This window comes from Theropithecus gelada, chromosome 12, assembly GCF_003255815.1.
Source record: "Theropithecus gelada isolate Dixy chromosome 12, Tgel_1.0, whole genome shotgun sequence".
In the NCBI taxonomy this organism is placed as follows: domain Eukaryota; kingdom Metazoa; phylum Chordata; class Mammalia; order Primates; family Cercopithecidae; genus Theropithecus; species Theropithecus gelada.
The window spans coordinates 95967895-95986243 of record NC_037680.1 but is presented as its reverse complement, the minus strand read 5'-3'; the positions used below and the strand labels follow the sequence as shown (position 1 = coordinate 95986243).

Genomic DNA, 18349 nt, shown 5'->3' with positions numbered 1-18349 from the left:
TGGACAGAGATTTTGGCAGCTGTCACAGTGTTAGGGTGACCGAGTTTGGAGTTCAGGACCCATAAAATAGAGAGTTTTGGTAAATGACTTTGGGTTTCATTGAAATCCAAAAGGACCACACCTTAGCCATAAGCACCATATCCCAGGACTAAGAGATACGGCCTAGAATTGAGAACAGGATGAAGTAACCCTTCCCTAACCAGACTGCCACAGGATCAAGACTTTTTGCCAAAAATTTAATTGCCTGCCAGAACAAACTCAAACTATTACCCTTTAAAGATAATAATATAGTTATGTGTATTGTATTGTAAAATCCTTTGTAATGTATCAATCCCAAATGTTCAGTATACAAACTCTTAGGTTTAAAGAATCCACTATCTTGACCTCCCAAAGTGCTGGGATTGCAAGCATAAGCCACCAAGCCCAGTTTAACAAATGTTTTAAGCTTAATGAAAAAAAAATTTTTTAATGCCAGTCTAGGAGTTAGAAAGCTCAAAAACTAGCTTATAAGTACACAAGAGTGAAAGCAAGAGGTCAGTTAGCTAGTTAGTTATTAAAACAGCTCAATTTAAAAGAGTGCAGTGTCCAAGGCCTTGCATGGTGGCTCATGCCAGTAATGCCAACACTGTGGGAGGCCACGGTGGGAGGATTGCTTGGGCCTAGGAGTTTGAGACCAGCCTGGGAAACATGGAAAAACTCCGTCTCTATAAATAAATAAATAAATTAATTAATTAATTGGCTGGGCATGGTAGTGCACACTTATAGTCCCAGCTACTCTGGAGGTTGAGGTGAGAGGATCGTTTGAGCCTGAGGTTGAGCAGAGGTCGAGAGGAGGTTGTGGTGATCTGAAATTGCAAGACTCTGTCTCAAAAAAAAACAAAACGTATAGTGTACAGTGGTTTGGACCAGGGCGATGGCAGTGGATGTGGAGTAAAGCGAATGGATATGCCATATATATATATATATATTGCAGGTCGAACCTATATGATTTCTAAAGGTTTTTAAATGGGTCAGAGTAAAGACAGTATCAAAGATAATAAAATAAACTAAATTCCTTGAGTGCCTACTGTTTCATCGCTGTTCATATTTAATTCTCACAACAAACCTGAGTAGGTACAATTAGCACCCGTATCTTACACGCCATCCGTTTCTCCAACCTTAGGACTGGGAGTACAGGCGGTGGTTCTTGGGACCCAGCTAATGTCCAAAAGGAGCCGGGTCAGGAATTCCAAGAGGTGAGGGTGGGGAGGCGGTAGGGGAAGGAGCTAGGGAGGCGACCGCAGGGGCAGGGCCCGCTCGCTATTGGCTGAACTGCCGAGGAGGGTTAAACAGATTCCGCGTCGCGGACTGGTGGGAAGCTTCAGCCCCGCTCAGCCCCTCGGCCACGGCCGCTGCCTTCACTGAGACTTGGCACGCCGAGCCTGGGAGGATGCAGCACCCACTGTGGCCTGGGGGCTCCGAGGGGCTCCGGCTGCTTGTCTGCTTCCTGCTGCTGAACAGCTGCCCAGGGGGCTGCAGCGACATTAGTGCCCACGGTCAGGAGGAATCCTGGGGGGTGCGGGCAGGGCCCGGAAAGCGATCCTGAGAAGTGGGGGTCTGAAGGGGACCTCCAGGCTAGGAAATTTGGAAGTAAAAGAATGTGCTTAAGGACGTGAGAAGAGAAAAAGGTAGAGAGCATCTCGCGGAAAGAGGCGTAGGCATGGGATAGGCTGGGCGTATGGGGTCTGGACCCACCAGAAGGGCGTTCAGGGGAAAATTGGGGATTTGGAAAAGAGGTCGGAAAAACAAATGGACAGAGAGAGGTAAAACTGGCCTATGTGGCCACAGGAGAAGCAAGAAAGGCCAGAAAAGAGATGACCAGGGCTGCGGGTATCGGGGTCTTGGCTCCAGGGAGAAGGCTGGGCGGGGAGACGAGCTAGGGCTTCCTCGTGCTGTGATCCGATTTCCAATAAGGGGACCGCTAGGCTGAGGGAAAGCAGGATGGAGGGGGAATGGGACCGTCCTTCTCCCCGTCCCCTGCACCAACCCGGGTAGACACCGCGCTGACTCACGCGCCCGACTGCGCAAACTCGAGAATTCCTGCGCAGAGTGCATGGGGAAGAGAGCGCAAACTCCTAGTCTGTCGCCCCTTCTCACTGCCTGATTTTTGGGCTTAGAGGCCAATGCAGCGGATTCAGGAACAACTGTGAGGGGAGGCCTGGTGGCAATGAGAGGATGAGGGCCGTGGGGAAGGGCCGCCAAGCCTTGCGGAGATGCCTCACCCACATTCCGCCCAGCGCCGCCGCCACGCCGACTTCCCCACCTTTCAGCCCCACGGGCAGCGCCAGGCGCGCTCGGGGCCCAGGCCGAGCCCGTGCGGGTCACCACTCCGTCCCACCAGTCTGGTAACGCTGCCTCAGAGAACCAGCTCCCCTTCCCAAAACTCTTTTCCTTCTCCTCAGGGTGTTGGGGGTTCCACTCCTTCCTTAAGGAGGCTTTCTCATCCCCAAATGTCTCTACTTAAAACTTTCTTGTCACGCTCACCCCCCAGGAAATTATTAGACATCCACTTGATTGGGTAGGAAAATTCCCTTTTTTAAAGACCTGTCCAGAATGGCTCATGGTAACTACACTATAGCAAAAAACAGACTGTCCTCCAGCCCCATCTCACTTATCTGGAAGAAGGAAGGTGTGCATAGCATTAGGGGTTCTCTTCCCCAACCCCTGTCCTTCCCCCATGCACAACTGGGCAAACTGTGGGTTTCAGGAAAAGGATGCAGACCCTCAAACCCTAAACAAATCAATACTTTTTCTTTCTAATGATTCCAGGCCTTCTCCCTAACACTTCCAGGCTTCAATGACTTCCCTAAGATGAAGCTCACCTGTTTCCCCAAACCCCACCTACCCACCTGATTACCTTTCCTGTGTGCTTAGCTTTCTGAGCCTCTGCTCACCTGAACTTCTACCTTTGCCTGTAAGTTTGGTTCTAATCTGTAAGTTGGTACCAAGAGTGAACAAGGCCCAGGGGCTGAAGAATATGGCAAGTGGTGATGGAGGAAGGGAAAAATTAAAGAAGGAAGACTTGAAGCAGGCAAAGGTGCTGGTAGGGGGAACAGAGGTCAGGGGTCCAGGAGCAACAGTACAAGGAACCTGCTTCTCTTCAACTGAGATGTGGAAGGCTTCTGGCCAGGTTCCTTGCTGACACCACTATTTTGCCCTTAGATGGTCAGGACCAAGTAGGAGTAGGGCAGCTTTGGCCCCTCCAAGGATTTGCCACCCCAGTCTTCCAGCATTTACAGGTTGTGTTCCAGCAGATTTTGCCCCAAGGTAAGTAAAAGCTGGAGAACAGAAGTTGGGACCTGGTTAGATATGGGGAGGAGGGAAGAGGGGCTATCTGACCTGAGGACAGGCTTTCTGTTCCCCAAATATCTCTACTTAAAACTTTCTTGTCACATTTACCCCCATGGGGATGAGACAGGAGTAGGGGTGGGATCTGGATGGGTGGACTATTTGCACTAGAACACCCTGGAAGAGCCCAGTAGAGGCTTCTAGGGAAAAAAACACCTGAAAAAGGCCAGCATCCAACTCCTTGAGACTAGTCTCCCCTCAACCCCGGTACTATATGAGCTTTCCCAAAGCCAGGACTCCTCAAGTTCTCAGCCAGGAAAACACTCACCCACTTCAGCCTCTGAGTAGGAAATTATATGACCAACAGATGGAAGGAATGAAAGGGAGTGGAGAGTCCATTGGCAACATGTGGCTGACCCTGTTTTAGAGCAGAGTTTCATGAATGTTGGGGAGGAGAGAGTCAGATAGGAAATCTTCCTTGAGTTCATATTACCACTGCTAATGCCTAATATGTGCATAGTGCCTTAGAGCAGTAGTTCTCAAAGTGCACCCCTGGACTGGCAGCATCAACCTCACCAGGAAACTTGTTAGAAATGTGAATTTTTGAACTTCAGCACAGACCTACTGCATCAGAAGCCCTAGGGATGGGAAACAGCAGTCTGTATTTTAACAGACCTTGCAGGAGAGTCTCATGCACACGCTAAAGTTTGATAATCACTGCCTTGGCATTTTCTAAGCACTCTTTACATTCCTAACCTCATTTAATCCTCACAGTAGCATCAAATGAACCAGCAAAGAGACTGTCATCATAATCCTAATTTGAATATTATATGCTAGGCACTATGCTAAGCAACTTTAATACATCATCTTGTTTAATTCTTTCTGTAAAATGTAATCTGATGTGTACTTGAGGGAAAGGTTGATCTGATCCCTGGAGTGGATCTGAGTGTCCCAGGTGTCAACTCACCCCATCTTTTCATCCTGCAGGTCTGTTCTGGAAGGATGATATCACCCAGGATGCCATGATCCAAAAGATGGAGCACACCAGCAGACTGCATCCCCAAGATCCATGCCTGAAGGATGGCAAGGCAGTTTTCCCCACTAAAACCGCTGGGGTGAGGTGCGTGAGACCTGTGGTCATTCCAAGCATTCTGGCAGACGGAACAGGGAAGGAATGTGTGCTAAAGCTGCGGGTAGAAGTTTCCAGGAGCACTGTGAGGAGAATAATTCAGAGGTCCTGTTTGGAATCAGCAGAGAACAATTTCATGATCCATTAGTGATATCTGCAAAGGGAGGGGAGGTGGGTGTAGCAAGCCTAGGTCCAGTATGTCATTCCCTGTCTCTTCTAGAAGCAAGCAAGAGGAGAAACTTTGACTCCTATTCCCCACGGTGAGTCTCATGTATCTTCTCAAGAATTGTGAATCCCTGACTTTGTATCCAATTGCTTTTCCTGTGGGGCCCTCTCACCCTTTTCTGCCTCCTTCTCAACTCCTGGTTTCCCTCCTCACAGAGCCCCCTGGCCAAGGTGAACAGGGATCAGTGCTTTACCTCCAAAGTGGTTTCTAGGGTCCTGAAACAAGAGGTGGCCAACCCTGTCAAGGTAAGGGGCTCACTTTTTCTTGGGAGGTTGGACCTGTTTAAATGAGGGAGGCAGATAGGAAGAAGAGAATGGGCATTGGGGTGAGGGCACACAGCTGAAGGAAAGATTTTTCCATTCCTAATCAAAGGTACCCCTAATTTCCTGTATCTCTCAGACTTCCTATAGGCGTTCACATGGGGGGCTGGACATGATGCAGGCGCTGGGAGCCTCTAAGGAAGAAATTATCTATAAGATCATGCATAGGCATTGAGTTTAAAATAGCATTGAGAGTTTAAAGTAGGCATTGAAACTGCAGAGTTTTCAAAGTTAAAGGTCTTCCTTTTTGCCATATACGCCTTTGTATACAGCAAGTGATAGCAACACTCCCTTGATGAATGGGAGATGCAGCTCAGAGACCCTCACATTCAGCCTCCCCATTGCTCTACTCTATGGCCTGGGCAAGTCACCCGGGCAAGGCTCTGAGACATCTCTTTGGGATCTTTGAACTCTTCAGAATCCAGAATGGAAACCGCCCATCTAGTACTACCATCCATCTTTATAGATGAGAAATTGAGGCCCAGGCCATGGGATGTACTCAAGGCCACACCATGGGTTTGTGGCAGAGCTAAGACTGGACCCAGGTCTCCTGATTTCCAGCTCTTTCCCCTGCACAGTCCCTGCCCTTCCTCTCAAGAACTGCAGTGGGATTGGGTCATTCCAAACATCAGACTCCTCCACATTGAAAAAAGAGGGTTTTTTGTTTGTTTGTTTGTTTGTTTTTGGTTTTTTTGTTTTTTTTTTTTTTGGACTAAGACCTAAATTATAAGAAGGTGGCAACCAGAGGAAGATGTAAAGGAAGGGCATCTTAGGCAGATAGGCAGAGAGCATTGCCACTACAAATGTCCTGAGACACCCATACCATGGCATGTTAAAGAGTGGACAGAAAAGTCAATGGCAGAAGATGAGGGTGGAGAATTAGACCCAGGACTGACCACACAGGGGCTCACAGATCATAGCAAAAGGTTTGGATTTTATTCTAAGTGCAGTGGTAATTTAACTGGGAAATTTTAAGGAAAGGAATGTCACAATGTGATATGATTTTAAAAGGCCTCCCTGGTGATGTTGAGGAATGAACTGTAAGGAGAGCAAGAGTGAAAACTGAGAGATCTGTAAGGAGAGGCTCATCCTGGTCCAGGGAGACCGAGGTGGCTTGGATTTGGGTGGTGGCAGTGAAGCAGGGCACCCCCGGCTGGTTGCACCCTCCATCTAAAGGCAACCTGCACCACAGGGGGTTCCAGCTCCTCATACTCTCCAAGGAAACGGATTCCTACTTCCATATGTGGCAGCTGGGCTTCCTAAGCCTGGATTGGTTGCTAGGGCAACATAATCAGAGCTCAGTGACAGAAATGACAGAGACCTACCTGTGGGGGACTGGTTGCCCTGGTGCTCCCAGGAATAACGCAAACAAGGAGCTGCCATTCTTCTCCAGACCCGAGCTCAAGGGCAAACCATGGAGAGATGGGGCTACGTGTGAGATCCAAGGGTACAGGCTCTCAGTCAGTGTGCTGTCACCATGCCGAAGGGTTACTCAAATCAGGCTGTTACTACGGTATTTGTGGAAGGAGGGCAGATGAGGGAGGAGCCATCATCTCACATCCTGACTCTAGATCCCTTGTTTCTTCTCATTTTAGGACTTCTCTGGACCATTTCCTACTGTGGGCCACAACCTTGTGACTGATTGAGACCTCATGTGGAGCCTCCCTGCCCCAGCACCCTTCCCATTGACCTTCAGAGGGGCAGTTCTTGGATGACCCAGATCTGAATCATTAAAGTAAACTCTCAAGCAAACACTGTCTGTGGGCGTGTCTTGAGGCAAGATGGGTGGGGGTTGAACTTGGCCAGAGCCTCCAAAGGGAGGGAGGTGGGATGAAAACATGGGGTGGGGATGAGGGGAGCACAACTCTTGACTGATGGAAGGCTGACTTCTGTCTTGTTTTCCTTCCACTGATAATTCCTGGAGTGGGGAAAGTGTGAGTGAGACCACAGCTGGAATGGCAGCCCCCCCACCCCCAGCCACACTGTGTGGTCTAGTTGCCCATCCTTTCACATTATGGGGAGGTGGACTCCATATTCATTTATTTTACCCCTCATGCCAGGCAGGCCTGGCCCCTGCTGTTTTTTGAGGGTCCCCATCTCCAGCATTATAGCCCCTGCCAGGCTTTCCCACCCATCCTGTCTACAAGGACCAACAGATCAGTGTTGAGGTCAGAGTGTACACACATTGGATATTCTGATCGTTCTTGCCAGTTTGCTCCTGGTAGCTTAAAATCTTAAAAGGCAGTTGGTAATCTCACCACCCATGCTCAGCCAACAACCAAACACTAGAATGTCCTATTTGCAGAGCTTTATACATCTTGAAGCACTTCCACACACATTGGAGGCTCACAGGTGTAACCAAATGGGCAGGTATCAAGGCTGGGTTTCTTGGCCAGGCACAGTGGCTTACACCTGTAATCCATCCCAGCACTTTGGGAGGCCAAAGTGGGTGGATCATTTGAGGTCAGGAGTTCGAGACCAGCCTGGCCAACATAGTGAGACCCCCCCATCTCTACTAAAAATACAAAAATTAGGCTGGGCGCGGTGGCTCATGCCTGTAATCCCACACTTTGGGAGGCGAAGCAGAGGGATCACCTGAGTTCAGGAGTTCGAGACCAGTCTGGCCAACATAGTGAAATATCATCTCAACTAAAAATATAAAAATGAGCTGGGCGTAGTGGTGCACACCTGTTATCCCAACTACTTGGGAGTCTGAGGCAGAAGAATCACTTGAACCCAGGAGGTGGAGGTTGCAGTGAGCTGAGATCATGCCCCTGCACTCCAGCCTGGGCAACAGAGCAAGAGTCCATCATAAATAAATAAACAAACAAACAAACAAAAATTAGCCAGGCATGGTGGCACACTACTCAGGAGGCTGAGGTAGGAGAATTGCTTGAACCTGGGAAGCGGAGTTGCAGTAAGCCAAGATCGCACTACTGCACTCCAGCCTGGGCGACAGAGTGAGACTCCATCTCAAACAAACGAACAACAACAACAACAACAGAAAGAAAACACTGGGTTTCTCTAACGAATTGGAACTTGGCCACACCACATCTTCCCCATTTAAACAACCCAGAGAAACTACATGACTAGTTCTTAATGATCCAGATTCTCAGTCATGCTACTGTGGTTGTCCTTTCCCTTCTTGTTGTGTTCAAGGACGTAGCTAAAGCCAACATTAGACCAGTCATACTCATTCGTACCTAGTTCTTATCAAATCAGTTAACCCCTGCCACTCATCCATCTTTCCTTCTTGCACCTTTCTTTCTCATTCATTTTCAAACATGTATGTAATCATGTGCTTCACTGTGCCTGGCCTTTATGCTGAGTCACATATTTGGTTCCTGCCCTCAAAGACCTTTAAGAGTAGTCAGGGCGGGGTGTGGTGGCTCATTCCTGTAGTCCCAGCACTTTGGGAGACTGAGGCAGGCAGATCACTTGAGTCCAATAGTTTGAGACCAGCCTGGGCAACATGGCAAAACTCCATCTTCACAAAAATTCAAAAATTAGCTGGGCGTGGTGGTGTGCAGCTGTAGTTCCAGCTACCTGGGAGGCTGAGGTGGGAGGATCACTTGAGCCCAGGAGGTCGAGGCTGCAGTGAGTCATCGTTGTGCTACTGCATTCCAGTCTGGGTGACAGAGTGAGGCTCTGTCAAGAAAGAGTCAAGAAATAATCAAGAAATTAAGAGGCTCTGTCAAGAGGCTCTGTCAAGAAATAGTCAAGAAAGTAAGCCACGTATAACATAGCATCATTCAGGTATCTACAGGGAGTGAATGCAGTGGACACCCCACCCCATATCTCCTGCCTGCATCTCCATTTGCCTGCAGCTGCAGGTGAACAGTTCTTGAACCTGTCAACCTTCCCACTTCACGTTGTAGGATTCTACTTCTCATCTTGTAGGCTTTCTGGAATGCCAAGGGACTGCCCACCTGTGCCCCAGGCAGCCCTGAAGCACCTGGGATGTAATGCCCCTAGAGGCAACTCTCAACCGGTTAAGGACCAAATTTAGTGCAAAAATATCCCAGATTCCACCAGCCCTTAGTGGACTATTCTGAGGAATGTTCAATATGATTCTTCAGAGGGTCCCTAGTGAGATTCAGCCTAGTCACCCACAGTGGTAACCTGTTCAGCAACGCACTTAATATTATTGGCTTTTCTTCCTTCTATGGCTTACTTTCCCTATCCCTCATCTGTGATTTCTGGAATCATCTCCCACACGAACTACCTACACCCAAATTCTTATTTATTTATTTATTCATTCATTCATTCATTCATTCATTCATTTTTGAGACCCAGATCTCGCTCTGTCACCCAGGCTGGAGTACAGTAGTGCAATCATACCTCACAGCAGCCTGTCTCTCAGGATTCTTCCACCTCACTTGAGCCTGACTAGCTGGTACTACAGATGCTCACCACCACGTCTGGCTAATTTTTTTGGTTTTTAGTAGAGATAAGGTCTCACTATGTTCCCCAGGCTGGTCCCAAACTCCTGAGCTCAAGCGATCCTCCTGCCTTGGCCTCCCAAAGTGCTGGGATTACCAGCGTGAGTCAACATGCCCAGCCCAAGTTCTTGTCTCACTCTGCTCTTAGGTCCACACAGACCAAGCCTACTATGTGCCAGACACTCTTCTAGGCCCTGGGGATACAGTTGTGAACAAGTCAGAGTATCCACTGCCATGGATTTGGTTATAAATCATTGACTAACTGCCTGGGTATAGGGAAGAATCTAAGCAATTTATCCGGCCCACAGAGCATTCAAGTTCTTGTCTCACCAACCTCTTCAACGCTGCGGTGTTTCCCCCATTCTGCCGTCCTATGGGCGCCAGCAATTCAGCCCTATTTGCATTTCCCCAAACATGCCCAGCTGGTTTATGCTTCTGGGCCCTTGTATCAGCAGTTCCCTCTGCATATAAGTGCCCCATCCCCAGCACACATTGTCAATCTTATCTGAAAAATCTAAATTATCCTCTGTGGTCCATTCTCTGACCCTCCTAACATCACCCCCATGCCCAGAGGAAAGTTGCAGAGGTTGGAAAGGAAAAACCTATAGGGGACATTAAATAATCTGATAATTCTGGGACATGGCGAATGGGTAGGAAAGATGGGAGTTTTTAGAAAGGAAAGCAGGTTCAGTTCCTATTGCAGAGGACCAGGTTATCTAATTTGGGTAGTATCTGATAGGTGATGAGGAGACACTAAATGTCTTTGAGCAAGAGAACACGATGAAAGTTGTGCTTAAGCATAGCCTCACATTTCTGTTTAAGGATGGATTAGAGAACAGGAGAAAGTGGAAACATTTTAGAAAGACTGTTGCAGTGGTGGGGGTGTGCCACACAGGACCTGAATGGGAGTGAAAGAGGACATGTATGAGAGATATTTTGAAGGATGAGTTAATAAGCCTTGGTAACTGTTATGGGTTGAATTCTGTCCACCCCCAAAAAACAATCATATGTTGAAGTCCTAAATCCCAGCACCTCCAAATGTGACGTTATTTGGAAATAGGGTTGTTACAGATGTAGTTAGTTAAGATCAGGTCATTAGGACAGACTCTAATTCAATGTGATGAGTGTCCTTATAAAAAGGGGAAATACACAGTGGCCAGTGCCCATAGTCCCAGCTACTCAGAAGGCTGAGTCGAGATAATCGCTTGAGCACAGGAGTTTGAGACCATCCTAGGCAATATAGGGAGACCCAATCTCAAAAAAGGCAGGGGCAGGATTTGAAGACAGCTATAGCTACAGCAAATATGATGTGCAAAGTTAAAGAGAATGGAAACCATCCACAAGGCAAGGAGAGAGGTCTGGAACAGATTCTCCCTCACAGCTCTCAGAGAGAATCAAAACTGCCAACAGCTTGGTTTCAGATTTCTAGCTTCCAGAGCTGTAAGACCATAAATGTCTGTTGTTAAAGCCACCCAGTCTATGGTACTTTGTTACAGCAGCCTTAGCAAACTAGTGCAGATGACGGGGCTTTGTTGAGAGAGGAGCCTTACCTGAATTTAGAGATGTTGTGACTGAGAGAATAAAAGTGCCATTCACAGAATAGGAATATCTGGAGAATTAGTTGGAGAAGGAAAATGGATTTACTCTGAAGAGTTAAAGCTGGGAGCTCATTTAAGGACATCATCACAGCTGTGTCCTCCTGTCTCTTTCCTACTTCATTACCTTTTCTTTGGATGTCTGATCATTTTTGTCAACACATGCTGTAGTATCTTCTATATTTATTTTTTCATGAATTTCTGCTTCTGGTAATGATGCACCAGGTCATTACCTCAAGCCCTTTGGATGTCTGATCATTTTCGTCAACACATGTTGTAATATCTCCTATATTTATTTTTTCCTCAATTTCTGCTTCTGGTGATAATGCACTAGGTCATTACCTCAAGCTCATACTCCTCAGGCCTCCGCTGAAGACAACTTGTCTAGACTGATTCCTCCCAAAGTCAAACTGTGAAATAAGGTCTTGTATAGGGGTTGTTTAGTTTGGGAAGATATCACAAGATCAACATAAAGTATAACAATAAAAAAAGAAAATAAAAAAAGAGTGGGAGAACGAAAACAGTGAAACAGAATGAGTTATAAGCCACTGGGAATCAGTTCTTCTGGGGACCCTTTAAGCATCATGTACAAGATATACCCTACAATTGTCCTTCAGAAAGAAAACTATCTTCTAGTTTCCATCCGCCATTGGATCAAGAGTTGGCCTATGGGACGTTAATCTCCTCATACTTCCAGGTTTTTCATGGATGAGAATGACTGAACAGATTCCCAGGAGTGCCTAATACTGTCGTAGCAGAGCATAAACAAGAGATATTTAGTGCAGGTGAGGCAAGTGGTGTCAGATGATGCCTGCATGCTGCTGCTGGCTGCAGCAATGGCTGGAGTTAAAAGATAACTCAGGCCAGGAAAGGTGACTTACACCTGTAATCCCAGCAATTTGGGAGACTGAGGCAGGTGGATCGCTTGAGCTCAGGAGTTTGAGACCAGCCTAGGAAACATAGCAAAATCACATTTCAAAAAAATATATAAAAATTAGCTGGGCATGGTGGTGCATGCCTGGAGTCCTAGCTACTTGGGAGGTTGAAGTAAGAATTACCTGAGCCTGGGAGTCCAAGGCTGCAGTGAGCTGAAATCACAGCACTGCACTCCAGCCTGGGCAACAGGGTGAAATTCTGCCTTAAAAAAAAAAAAAAAAGAAAAAAAAAAGTGGGTGAAAAATTACCAAAATCTTTTTTAAACCATCAAGGAGCAAGCAAGAGAGTGAGGAGAAACTGACGCAGACCAAGATCCAAGAAAGGAACAGAATCCAGAGATAGTAGACCCAATGTTGCAATGGAGAAATTACAGGCTTTTTCTGCAATGGAGAATTGCAGAAATTGCTGGAGAAATTTTCCATTCTTAAGAAGTAGATTGGCCGGGCACGGTGGCTCACGCCTGTAATCCCAGCACTTTGGGAGGCCGAGGCGGGTGGATCACGAGGTCAGGAGATCGAGACCATCCTGACTAACATGGTGAAACCCCGTCTCTACTAAAAATGCAAAAAAATTAGCCGGGCGTTGTGGCGGGCGCCTGTAGTCCCAGCTACTTGGGAGGCTGAGGCAGGAGAATGGCGTGAACCCGGGAGGCGGAGCTTGCAGTGAGCTGAGATCGGGCCACTGCACTCCAGTCTGGGCGACAGAGCAAGACTCCGTCTTAAAAAAAAAAAAAAAAGGAAGTAGATGACCAGCCTGGGCAATGCAGTGTGACCTCGTCTTTACAAAAAATAGAATTAGTGGGGCGGGGCGGCACGCACTGGTAGTCTTAGCTACTTGGGAGGCAGAGGCAGGAGCACTGATTGAGCCTGGGAGGTCGAGTCTGCAGTAAGCCAAGGTTGCACCACTGCACTTCAGCCTGGGTGACAGAGAGAGACCCTCTCTCTCGGGGGAAAAAAAAAAAAGAAGTAGAGAAAACACTGATTTAGACAGCCTGTGGAGCTAGTGGACTAGATGTCAGAATCCAGGGCTTGTAAACTTCTCCCTGTTTTGGCCTGGGAACAAGAAACAAACTCCAAGCATAAAGATAAAAAAGTAAAATTAGCTGGGCATGGTGGTGCATGCCTGTAATCCCAGCTACTCTGGGAGGCTGAGGCAGAAGAATCACTTGAACCCAGGAGGCGGAGGTTGCAGTGAGCCAAGACTCCATCTCCAAAAAAAGGAAAAAAGATACAAAAGTAGTAACCCTTGCTTAGTCTGCAGTATGGCTCTGAAATTGGAGTAAGGTTATATTAGATTGCTAGTGCTTTCAGGCACCTGCAGACATAAATGAAAATCCATCAAAACCTTAAATTATTTCTACAAATAATTTTCCAAATACTACGCTCTGCACAATAGATAACAAAAACAGACTCACAGTGATTTCAATGAAAAACATTGGTTCCAGCATAAAACATCTGTGCTCGCTATATTCAAACATATGAAGACCAAACTATAATTTTTGACAGGAAACCAGAAACCACAGAGAGTAATATAAAAAATATATATATAAATATATTTATTTTATATTATTATTAAACTCCAGCCTGGCAACAAAAGTGAAACTCCGTCTCAAAAACAAAGACAAAAACAAAACAAATACAAAAACAAAAATTAGCTAGGTGTGGTGGCTGACACCTGTAGTCCCAGCTACTGAAGAGGCTAAGGCGCGAGAATCGCTTGAACCCGGGAGGTGAAGGTTGCAGTGAGCCAAGATTGAGCCACTGACCTCCAGCCTGGGTGACAGAGTGAGACTTGGTCTAAAATATATATATATATATCTTTAAAAGAACTAAATATGCCAAAATACATGTGGCAAAAACTGATCAAACTTAAAGGAGAAATAGAAAAATTCACTTTTATAGTTGGAGATGTCAACACCACTCTATCAGTAATTAATAGATGAAGCAAGCAGAAAATCTGTAAGGCTATAAATGATCTAAACAGAACTGGTCGACATTTAGAATACACCATCCCAGGGGAAGGAGTTCTACTTGTCTTGACACCATACAGGTGGCTTGAGAAGATGTCCTTTGAAGACCCAGTATAGTTTCTGTGCCCTGCAGCAGCCCAAGTGCTTTAAAGCCGTTTCAAGCTGTATAGTTTGCACACCCATCCCAGTGGAGGGGAAAGGGGATAAGTGTTTCAAGGCAACCTTTTCTGCACTTTGCTGAGAATAGCAAAGGGCCTTCTATGAAGGACAAAACTTGCAGAATTGGGTGTGTGGGAGAGCAAAAAAAAATACTGTAGATTGAAGATCTACATTGAGCATCTTCACAGCCCACAGCCTTCTTCCCAATAGTGTTAACTCTGCATTTTTACAGCATAGCATGTGTGCAGTCTTTGGCTACTACTGGTGTATTATTTAGGGGAGGGAGGGATGGGGAGGGGAGAAAGGGAGATGTATAGCATCATTTTGGTTAACATTTGGGGCCTGATAGGGGAAATGGTGAAGCAATGGAAAAGAACAGACAACTAATGATTTGCTTCTATGTCCAGAATATTTTACCTTAAAAAACAATGTCATTGGCACCATAAATAAGGGCTGTGAGAGACTGTTTAAAAGCTGTGAATGTCTGAAACCTATTAGCCAAGGTGTTCCCTGCCTAAACTTATTGCTGTTCCTACGAAGGACTAAGCCAGTTCATAAGTTACCAAAGTTCCCATTTTGGAGATGGAAATTGATGAGGAGGGAAAGTCTTTTATTGGAGAGTATACAATACAAGCAGATTATTCTGTCTCAGTGATGCTAATTCCTGAAATTAGAAGACCCTTTCTTTTCCAGTAATGAAGTTATAAATATCAGCTTGTTCATCCAAGCCACTGGCTGAGGTGTTAGGGAAGAGGAAGAGGGTGGTAGAGGAGATAAGACAGTAGGGAAAGACAAGGGCCCATGCTCTTAGCGGGAAAAACTCTTGGAGCCATTTTTAGTGGGGAGAACTCTTGGAGCCATTCCCTTTTTTGAGCGTTGAACTCTGAAACCATTGTTGGCAGGGTTCAGTCACTGACAGCACAAGTTTCACTGAATTGATCCAAGAGTTTAGTGATTTCAAAAGCATTGGTCTCAGGAGAAGATTAAACTTTCATATTGGGCAGTGGTTCACTTTAAAACACAAACACACACACATACAAATTTAAGCAATCCTAAGAAGTAACTGATAGCCAAAATGCTCTGTCTTGAGTCATGAGATCCATCAGTTCTTGATAATTGTCTAGACTTGCATCTAGAGCTACATTGTAAAGTCCTTTTAGGTATGTGTTAGATTTCTGTGTAAACTTTGTTTAAATGTAAACTTCATACTACACTGTCAGTTTTTGTCTTAATAAAACTATAAATTTATATTAAAAAAAATACACCATCCCAAAACTGCAAAATAACATTCTTTTTCTTCTAGAGACAGGGTCTCACTATGTCACCCAGGCTAGGGTCCAATTGTGTGATCATAGCTCACTATAGCCTTGAACTCCTGGGCTTGAAAGATCCTCCTGCCCCAGCCTCCTGAGTAACTAGGACTATCGGGTATGGCACCATGCCTGGCTAATTTTTAAATTTTTTTTGTAAAGATGGGGTCTAGCTATGTTGCCCAGGCTGGTCTTGAATTCCTGGCCTCAAGTGTTCCTCCTGCCTCAGTCTTCCAAATTGCTGAGATTATAAGCATGAACCACTGCTTCCAGCCAAAATATAGTCTTCTCAAGCTCACATGGAATTTTCACCAAGACAGACCACCGTAAAAACACACCTTTACAAATTTAAAAGAATAGAAATTATACAAAATATGTTCTCCAACCACAATGGAATTAAAGTAGAAGTCAATAACAAAAAGATAGCTCAAATATCTGAAATTGTCAAATATCTGAAAAACAACACCCTTCGAAATAACCCATGGGTCAAAGAAGTTTCAAGAGATACTTTGTTTCATTTTATTTTTACTTTTATCTTTTTGAGACAGTCTTGCTCAGTCACCCAGGCTGGAGTGCAGTGGCACAATCTTGGCTCACTGCAACCTTTGTCTTGCCTCCTGGGTTCAAACAATTCTCATGCCTCAGCCACCTGAGTAGCTGGGATTACAGGCATGTGCCACCACGCCCGATTAATTTTTGTGTTTTTAGTAGAGATGGGTTTTTGCCATGTTGGCCGGGCTGGTCTCAAACTCCTGACTTCAAGCGATCTGCCCGCCTCAGCCTCCCAAAGTGCTGGGATTACAGATGTGAGCCACTGTGCCCCACCCCAAGAGAAATTTTAAAATTAAACAAAAATGAAAATACAAATTATCACAATTTGTGGGATGCAGTAAAAACATTGCTTAATGGGAAATGTATAGTGATGAATGCGTATATTAGAAAATCAGAATGATCTAAAATCAATGACACTGGCCTAGTGCAGTGGCTTATACCTGTAATACCAACACTTTGGGAGGCTTAAGTGGGAGAGGATCACTTAAGCCTCCCAGATTGTACCAATTGGCTAAATTAATTGTACCAATTGGCTGGCCTAGCCAATTGGTACAATTAATTTAGAAAACAGTTTTATATTAGCCATTAAAGTTGAACATACACTTGTTAGGGCTCATCAGTTTAACTCCCAGGTATACAGTGGTTCTTAAATTTCAGCATGCGTTAGAATCACCTGGAGGGATTGTTAAAGTCAGAGAGTCACATTCACAGCTGCTTCTTCAGTAGTTCTGGAACCCAAGAATTTGCATTTCTAAGAAATTTTCAGATGATACTGATACTGCTGGTCCAGAGACCACAGTTCAAGAACTACTAGCTTAGAGAAATGCACACATATGTACACAAGAGACGTGTGTACAGGAATATTCATAATAACAGCCAGGCGCGGTGGCTCACGCCTGTAATCCCAGCACTTTGGGAGGCCAGGGCGGGAGGATCACCAGGTCAGGAGTTAGAGACCAACTTGACCAATATGATGAAACCCTGTCTCTACTGAAAATACAAACATTAGCCAGGCGTGGTTGCGCGCACCTGTAATCCCAGCTACTCAGGAGGCTGAGGCAGGAGAATCACTTAAACCTGGGAGGCAGAGGTTGCAGTGAGCCAAGATTGTGCCACTGTACTCCAGCCTGGGTGACAGAGCAAGACTTTGTCTTAAAAAAATAATAAATTATACATAATAATACCAAACCTGAAACAACCCAAATGTCCATCAGCAGAAAAATGGATACAAGTTTTTTTGGTTTTTTTTTTTTGAGATGGAATCTCACTCTGTCACCCAGGCTGGAGTGCAATGGCGCAGTCTCGGCTCACTGCAACTCCACCTCTCAGGTTCAAACAATTCTTCTGCCTCAGCCTCCCGAGTAGCTGGGATTACAGGCATGAGCCACCACACCTGGCTGAGAATACAGGTACGTGTATCCACGCCCAGCTAATTTTTGTATTTTTTGTAGAGACAAGGTTTTGTCATGTTGCCCAGGCTGTTCTCAATCTCCTGGGCTCAAGTGATCCTTCTGCCTCGGCCTCCCAAAGTCCTGGGATCACAGGCATGAGCCGTTGTGCCTGGCCTCTACAAAAAAAAAAAAAATTAATTAGCCAGACATGGTGGCTCATGGTGGTGGCTACTCAGGAGTCTGGGGCAGAAGGATTGTTTGAGCCCAGGAGTTGAAGGCTGCAGTGAGCTATGATCTTGCCACTGCACTCCAGACTGGGTGATAGAGTGAGATCCTGACTCTGAATAAGTAAATAAATGTTTAAAAATGTATTAGTCACTGTTAGAGGTCACAACACTACACCGACTTATTATTTTGCAAAAGGGTAAAGAGAAAAAACTAAGAATGTATGTTACCTTTCCAGTTGGAGTTGCATTTTAGTGTAAACTAAACCCAGTTGATGAGAGAAAGCCCTTCTTTACAAAATAAAATAAGTGATAAATGTGAATGGAATGATAGGATTATAAAACTCTCCATTTTGTAACCTCTAATGAAATCATTTAATAAAGGATGGATCACCAATGAATAGTGAAGCCATTAGGTGAAAAGTTGATGAGGAATTATATAGTCTCACAGTGCCAAAGTATCATCCAAGGATTACATGCTGGTCACATTAGAAACACACAGCTTTACATGCAGAGATCTGGCTGTCTCTATTTTAAATCAGTGATCAATTTAAACATCACTAATAGAAAAAGCAGACATCACGTACTTCCTGAAATGATGCAATGAGAGGCATTTTGCTTTAAAAATTCTTTAATTTGATACAATCAAGACTTCATATACAACTTCTAGTTTACAGGAAATACAGGTGATATACAGGTTATACACTGGAGAAATACAGGGAAATACAACATGAAGAAACAATTAGATAAACCCAGAAGAAGACTTCTA

General features: G+C 45.4%; 1 protein-coding gene across 1 annotated transcript; it reads left to right on the top strand.

Annotated features, from left to right (window-relative positions):
• The first annotated feature begins 913 nt into the window (after nucleotides 1-913).
• RESP18 (regulated endocrine specific protein 18) lies at nucleotides 914-6705 on the top strand. Its single transcript, XM_025405376.1, has 7 exons — nucleotides 914-930; nucleotides 1333-1535; nucleotides 3202-3306; nucleotides 4315-4442; nucleotides 4838-4927; nucleotides 5082-5166; nucleotides 6598-6705. The coding sequence occupies exons 1-7, from the start codon at nucleotides 914-916 to the stop codon at nucleotides 6642-6644; spliced, it is 675 nt and encodes a 224-aa protein (XP_025261161.1). The 3' UTR covers nucleotides 6645-6705.
• The last annotated feature ends 11644 nt before the right edge of the window (nucleotides 6706-18349 follow it).

Excerpts from the sequence above, each read along its gene's own strand:
- RESP18 (XM_025405376.1), top strand. Across the intron at positions 3,307-4,314 it reads CCAGCAGATTTTGCCCCAAG|GTCTGTTCTGGAAGGATGAT; the intron begins GTAAGTAAAAGC and ends TTCATCCTGCAG. Across the intron at positions 4,928-5,081 it reads AGGTGGCCAACCCTGTCAAG|ACTTCCTATAGGCGTTCACA; the intron begins GTAAGGGGCTCA and ends TGTATCTCTCAG.